The 7,639-nt window shown below is 43.0% G+C and overlaps 1 protein-coding gene across 1 annotated transcript; it reads right to left on the bottom strand.

The window, feature by feature from the left end:
• Positions 1–6: 6 nt before the first annotated feature.
• LOC120859370 (guanylate-binding protein 6-like) lies at positions 7–7,027 on the bottom strand (the record flags this gene model as incomplete). The annotated part of the gene is made up of 3 exons (XM_040235507.1): positions 7–135; positions 2,276–2,403; positions 6,832–7,027. Coding segments are annotated over 3 exons (453 nt in total), but the record flags the coding sequence as incomplete, so codon positions are not given.
• Between the last annotated feature and the right edge of the window lie 612 nt (positions 7,028–7,639).

Below are 7,639 nucleotides of genomic sequence, written 5' to 3'. Positions count from 1 at the left end.
GCTGGTTCAGTTCCTGGAAGGATACTGCAGCTGCTCCAGGGCCTGGTGGTTGATGGTGCTCATGCTGTTGTAGACAAAGGTGCTGCTCAGGAGCACGGCCAGGGCAAAGATCCACGAGTCATTCTTGGAGTCCCCCTAAAAAGTACATTACAGTGTGAGGATGCTACTCCTCATTCTCCCATACGGTTGTTCATTTACTATAACAGTTGTATTGTAACTGAATAGTAAGGCAAGTAGCATAAATTTTCAAGACAATGCTAAATGCAAACCTTTTTGGTGTTGACACTGATCCCGCTAAGCACTTTGGTGTAGTTAGCTATTAACAGAAGTGAATGACATCATAAATGTGCATCAGGCTTCTCTCGTGGCTCGGTGGTAAAGAACCCACCTGCCAATGCAGGAGACGTGGGTGAGATCCCTAAACTGGGAAGATCCCACATGCTGTGGAGGAACAGCTTGTGCACCACATCTATTGATCCTGTGCTCTAGTGCCCGAGAGCTGCAAGTACTGAGCCCATGCACTGGAACTGCTGAAGCCCACGCACCCTAGAGCCTATGCTCTGCAACAAGAGAAGACACAGGAGTGAGAAGCCTAAGCACTGCAGCTAGAGAGTGGCCCCCACTGTCTGCAATGAGAGAAAAGCCCGCACAACAACAAAGACCTAGTGAAGTCAAAAATAAAATAAATAAATTAACAGAATGATTTTTTTTAATGTCAAATGTTTAATACAGTGCCTGAAACACATAAGTTATGCAACAATAAATGGGCCATGATTCCTTTGCACTTCTTTTCTTGATCATAGGCTATGTTAGGAACTAGTGTTATTCGATTAAATTCATCAACTATTCATTGCACATTTAGAAAACAGCAGATACAACATCTGCTCATGTGGATATAAAGTTTCCTATGACAGTCCCTCCTTAGAGAGATGGAGGGGCAGATTAACTGGCAACATGAAATACATCCAAGATGCCAGGCATGAAACCTAATACTATACTGTAAAAGACAAAGGGGATGATTTCAAATGAACCAGAAAATGTACTCTGTGCGTTCAGAGCCAGACGTGATTGTGTCTGACAGTGACATGATGGCATTAGATTAAAAAGAGCTGGGCTTTAAAGAAATGACAGAACATGGACTTGTGCAGTGACAGGGACCATGCACACGGAGGGTCCACAATCACAGTTGTCAGAGAGCCTGATCAGAAAGCACATTACATGCTCCTTTTATTTGACTGAAGTAGTGGTTACCCAAGTGGTCATAGATGATGAGGCTGAAAATGAGATTCAGGAGAAGTCATGAGCGACTTTGGAACAGAGTATATATTGCCGAGACACACTACAGGTAGGGAGGCAAGTTCTGCTGCTATCAGTGTGCAGTCTGATGTGCTTTGGTTCCTTGACAAATACAATTAGACAAAAAGAAGAAGGTCATGCAAACTAGAATCTAGCAGGAGTCAGTAGACCATCTTGGGTTGACACTGAAATGATTACTGAGTACTTTAAATCTGATTTTTAAACTCAGAATTTCTGAATTCATGCCCTAAATCCTTTTATTCAGTGATGAAAGTCAAAGATTCAATGCTACTACTTTTAATTTAGAAGCAGATTAATATAAATAAGGAGAAAAATTGATTGCAAGTAACACTGTGAAGACAAAATACCTAATATTATCCCATTTACATTTTCCTCGTGAGTCTAGCTCAAGGTTTTTATAGAATTCATTGAAGAATTCCTCTTCAGAGATCCAAAACATGGAATAAAATGCTCCTGGTATGTTGGAAGCTTTTCTGGAGATTTAAAAAATAGTTTATTTTGTGAATCTACTTTCACGAGTCCTACTTCCAACTTGATTAACCCTACACATCCAGTTGACCTGCATGAATTACAGCTTTCACTAAGATTTCTTCCCAAACCTAAAAAACTGGGGTAAGGCCTCACTCTTTTTTTCATGGGTCAAGACTGCTTATTTTTTATCTCCTCAACTCAGCTCTGACTTATACTTCACTCACTGTTGCACTTAACACAGAGCCTTAGATTTGAACCCAATACATATTTGTTAACTTCCATCTTTCACCCCACTGTTAAAAATAAGATTTGTCCCCAGTAATCAAAGTATTGATCTTATTAAAGAGAAAATTCAAGGAAAGAGAACTTAACCTCATAATTTATAACTGGATTTGCAGTTTACAGGAATATGTGGTAAAAGTTGAATTGAGGTGAGAAACTGAATTGTAAGTGGAGTGTCAGGAGTAAAGAAGATTCCCTGACTTACCTTCTCCACATCACCCAGACCCTCAGTGTCCAGAAGGACCAGGGTGTGGTTCTCCTTTGAGGGGTGGGGCACACACCACATCCAGATGCCCTTGGTTTCAGACCTCACTGTGGAGCCCAGACGGAAACCTGCCCAGAAAGAGGAGAAAGCAACGCACAATAAGAGCAGAGAGTCCAGGCTGCCCACAGGCTACTTTGGGTGAACTTGTGTGCATGTGAGTGCCTGCCTGTGGGGAGGATGCTTTTACTTTAACAAGTACAGAAGATCCAACCTCTACACATGTTCAGAACCTTCTCAAGAAACACTTTGTGTTGCCTATTCATCTCTTACAATTCATTAATAGCTCAAACCATGTCACATTCTAAAATGTTAGCTCTATTAACCTCTCTACATTTGTCTGACACTGAAGAGCTCCCTTATCCTCCACTTTCTGATGGACTTTTACCAGTGAGAGGTAACAGTAGAAGATTAGAAGGCAGGCACCTGTTGCCCCGGCTTCCACCCTGATGAACCATGGTGTCCAGGGGCTTCTGTTCCCACATTTAGTCACATCTCCTTTTTGGTAAAGAATTGGTCTACAATGCAGGAGACCCTGTTTGATTCCTGGGTCAGGAAGATCCCCTGGCAAAGGGAGAGGCTACCTACTCCAGAATGCTTGGGCTTCCCTGGTGGCTCAGATGGTAAGAATCCACCCACAATGGGGGAGATCTGGGTTCAGTCCCTGAGTTGGGAAGATACCCTGGGGGAGGACATGGCAACCCACTCCAGTATTCTTGCCTGGAGAATCCCCATGGACAGAGGAATCTAGTGGGTCACAGTCTGTGGGATCGCAAAGAGTCAGACACAGCTGAGCGACTAAGCACAAGACCTTGATCTTTACCACATCTGGAATCCACTCACTGCTTGTCTCTTCATGCTGTAGGAGATATCAAAGCTGCTTGACATTGTTCCTGCCACCCTCTGAGTGTTTCTGCATTACTTCATGGGTTCCCTTTGCTCTGCTCATGCCCTTGTAGTGGTCCCTCCAATAAACATCTTCAGTTACCCTCTGAGTGGATTCTCGTGTCCTTTCACAACCTGCACTGATACATCAACTTTTTTTAGTTTTATTCCTCTTCTTCCTCCTCGTATTTTCCTCATTTCTCTTCTCCTCTTCAAAAATGAAGAATTCTTTGTTTACTGACTCACACGGAGATATAACAGAAGGGAAAGCAAAACAGACCTGTAAAACCTGCTTGCCCTTCTTTCTCAAGGCTTAAGCCCAGAGATGGGAGAGGATGTGAGGTACATGCCTAAGAAGCTGTGGGTAAGATATCTCACCCAACAGTCCAAGATTCTGACCTTGGTCAGATGCCAATGCTCCCTTCAACTGAGAATAGAAATGGATCTGATGAAATAGCTGAGGGAGCATGGCTCAGCATGGCTCAGGCCATTCAGTGCCATATCTTGTGTGTTCTGCTCAATGTGGGTATAGGACCTGAGATGATCTTCACTCTTCTACACCATGATGGCATTTGACTATGTGCTGATTAATACAGAGAAATGTGAACTCTCAGTTCCTCCAGGGAGAAAAGACCAGCTATAAGCGGAGGTCATCACAGTCAGTTATGAGATGTCAAGAACAGAAAATAGTATTACCACAGGAGAGAAAATATTGACTTGCTTCTGCTAGTCAACCCTGACTGGGTGCTAATTTGTGCTTTCTTCTTCCTGTGATATGACTCATGCGGTAAGTCACAATTCAGATGTTGTAAAACATGACTGCTTAGTCGCTCAGTTGTGTCCGACTCTGTGGTCCCATAGGCAGCAGCCTGGCAGGCTTCTCTGTTCAAGGGAATTGTCCAAGCAAGATACTAGAGTTAGTGGCCATGCCCTCCTCCAAGGGATCTTCCCAACCCAGGATCAAACCCAGGTTTCTCGCACTGCAGGCAGATTCTTTACCAACTGAGACACCAGGGAAGCCCAGAAACATGACTGGGTTAAAGGTTTCCTCAGTAGGAAAATCACCTCTATTACCAGATGTTATCTCAAGTAGCAAAAGAAAGAATGTTCCTCAAGCTCCTTGCATGTATCTCTTAGAGTTCTGAAATCTTAAATCTCTCCAAAAATGACCTATTTATTAATTTACGCTGGCAAGCAAAAGCATCCTCCCCTGATTGGTGATCAATTTCCTTTCAAAGAAAGACAAACATAAAATGTCTTGTTTTAAGTCAGTAAGAGATTGCAAAGGAAAAATGAGAGTGGGGGAAAGGAAGAACAAAGAGAGATGGGGGAAGAGAGAGACACACACACACACACACACACACACACACACAGAGAATTTGAGTGAGACACTGAGATATTCCTAGGGACCCTTAGAGTTTAGTGAACTGAGGTTCTACTCCCTAATTGTGCTAAGCTGCTGGGCCACAGAGGAAGGCATTAGGAAAGAAATGGTGTGTGGTCTTCTCAGAAATGCCCAACAGGACATGTGTGTATTATCCTAAAAATCAATTAGAAATAAGTCAGGCAACTTGGCAGAAAAAAACCTCTTGAAATAGGAAAGACAAAAGGCAAATATATGAAAAAGTGCTCAAACCTATTGGTAGTGAGGCAAATAACAAGCAACCATACAGACACCAGATCGACAAAAGTTTAAAATGTTTTTACAGAAATTTTGTGACAATATGGAAAATTTAAATTGCTGCTAATAAGCACATAAACTGAACATAAAGCTAAAAAGGCTGTTTGATGTTATCTAGAGAGGCTGAAGACAAACACTTCTTGATTCAGCAATTCCACTTCTAGGTAAAACATAAGGAAGTTAGTATATACTCACACCAGGATATGGATGAAGAATAATCATGAGAGCACCATTCATAAAAGATAAAAGTTGCAAATAATGCCAGTGTTCATCAGGAACAAATGGATCAGTAAATTGTGGTATCCTCTGTCAGTTTAAAAGTACAAAATAGTGAAAGTAATTACAGACACCTATGACAAACTCTTGCCTGGAGAATCCCATGGACGGAGGAGTCTGGTGGGCTGCAGTCCATGGGGTCGCAAAGAGTTGGACATGACTGAGCAACTTCCCTTTCACTTTTCACTTTCATGCATTGGAGAAGGAAATGGCAACCCACTTCAGTGTTCTTGCCTGGAGAATCCCAGGATCGGGGGAGCCTGGTGGGCTGCCGTCTACGGGGTCGCACAGAGTCAGACACGACTGAAGCGACTTAGCAGCAGTAGCAGCAGCATGACAAATTAGATGAACCTCATAAACTTTTTATTGAGAATATGAATCAAGATCCCAATGAATACCAGAATGTACTTTCCTCTATAAAGTTTAAGCTATTTTTAAGAAATAGTTGCATAGATTGTAAAACAATATTTAAATATAAAGAATGAAAGAAGTTACCATGAAAATCAAAACATCGGTGAGCTCCAGTGAGGGTGTAAGAGAGTGTGATTTGGGCTTTTAGGTGTTGGTGATGTTTTATTTCTTGCTCTGGGCAGTGACTGAACAGTTGATCACTTCATACTTATCAACTTTTTAATGTGTATATATATATATTTTATGTATTCTTCCATATGTGTTGTGACATGTGTGTGCTCAGTCTTGGCTGACTCTTTGTGACTCCATGGACTATAGTCCACCACGCTCCTCTGTCCATGGAATTTTCCAGGCAAGAATACTGGGGTGGCTTGCCATTTCCTTCTCCACGGAATCTTCCCGACCCAGAAATTAAACCCGAGTCTCCTGCGTCTCCTGTGCTGGTGGGCGGATTCGTTACCACTGCACCATGAGGGAAACCTGAAAATGTTAGTTGCTCAGTCGTGTCTGACTCTTTGCAACCCCGGTGGCAGTAGCCCATAGCTGCCAGGCTCCTCTCTCCATGGGATTCTCCAGGCGAGAATACTGCAGTGGGCTGCCGTTCCCTTCTCCAGGGGATCTTCCTGACCCAGGGATTGAAACCAGGTCTCCTGCATTGCAGGCAGAGTCTTTACCATCTGAGCCCCCAGGGAAGCCCCATCTATGTGCCTTAGAGTTCACATATGAGAAAAGACTAGTTAGAGAAAGACAATATGTACAGTTATCAAAGTTTTACTGTGAAATTAAACCAAAAGGAATGCATGGTAGTCTCGTTGGGGTATAGGATATAGGGATTTTGCTGTCGGTGCTCCCTTCTATTGTCTTCTAAAAATAAGACATATTAAAAAATATTTGTGTGCTGCTTGGAATGACTCTGTGGTGAAGGACAAATGTGGTGAAGGAGAAAGGAAGGCAGTAATTGTTGAAGATGAGCCCCTGAGAAGACGGCAGTGGATGGAATCAGGACGAACGAGGTAGATGTTCTGATGGGACTGGGAACTCTCGGTCACTGGGCAGAATAGTGAACACTGGAGGGATGGGTTTGAAGTTATAAACTCGGTGGTGAGAATTAGAAGTTTTCTTCAGTGACGGGAGCAGGGGGTCGGGGTTAGGCTCTTCCTTAACATGACCCTAGAGGAGGAGGATCAGCAGCCTGCGTTACCATGCTTTCAAGCAAATGTCCTGAGCGACACTCTAGAAAACTCACCGTGGTTTTGTCCTGCTAGGCGGTTCATCAGGTAGGACTTTCCGGTCCGATACAGCCCTGCGATGGCCACCACCACCACAGGCTGTGATATCTGCTCGAGAGTCTTTAATGCTCTAGGATTTACTGTCAGCTGATTGTTCTCGTTTCTTACCAGACAGACGGGGTCCATTATGGTGGATCCAGATGCCATGGGAAGCTGTAACCCAGAGGAAAAACTCAGTAGAACAAAGGTCCCCAGAGGAGTGGGATGGGGGAGGGGGGCAGGAGGGAGGCTCAAGAGGGAGAGGATATATGTATACATATAGCTGACTCATATTGTTGTACAGCAGAAACTAACACAACATTGTAAAGAAATTATATTTCAATTAAAAAATAATAAAATGTGAAAAAAAACCCCAAACCTCTACAGGGTCCTGAGGTCATCCCTCATGGTTACCAAAGTCATATGCACATTAGTCTTCTGCTTGTGGAACTTAGATATCAATTCTCTTTGCTTTGTATATTTCAAAAAGGTAAGTACTTAGCCTAGTGTGCCAAGGCCTGTATAGGTACAGTATGTATGTTATCTTATTGATCCTTAAATGAACCCTAATGCAACCTTGTCCACATGAGGCATACAGTGAACAGACTGAGAACACAAAGCACTGATGAGAGAGCTTTGAGAACACTAACATTTGGGGGGTAGGTACAGACAGATGGGACATGAACGGGATGAGGGGTGACCAGAGATGATTTCTTGAGTTCCAGAATGATTTGATCACTCATTAATTGCACAAATGTTTATTGAGAACCTTCCATGTGCCGGACA

The sequence above is a fragment of the Oryx dammah genome, unplaced genomic scaffold, assembly GCF_014754425.2.
Source record: "Oryx dammah isolate SB20612 unplaced genomic scaffold, SCBI_Odam_1.1 HiC_scaffold_729, whole genome shotgun sequence".
NCBI lineage: Eukaryota > Metazoa > Chordata > Mammalia > Artiodactyla > Bovidae > Oryx > Oryx dammah.
This window is presented reverse-complemented; position numbering and strand designations above follow the sequence as displayed.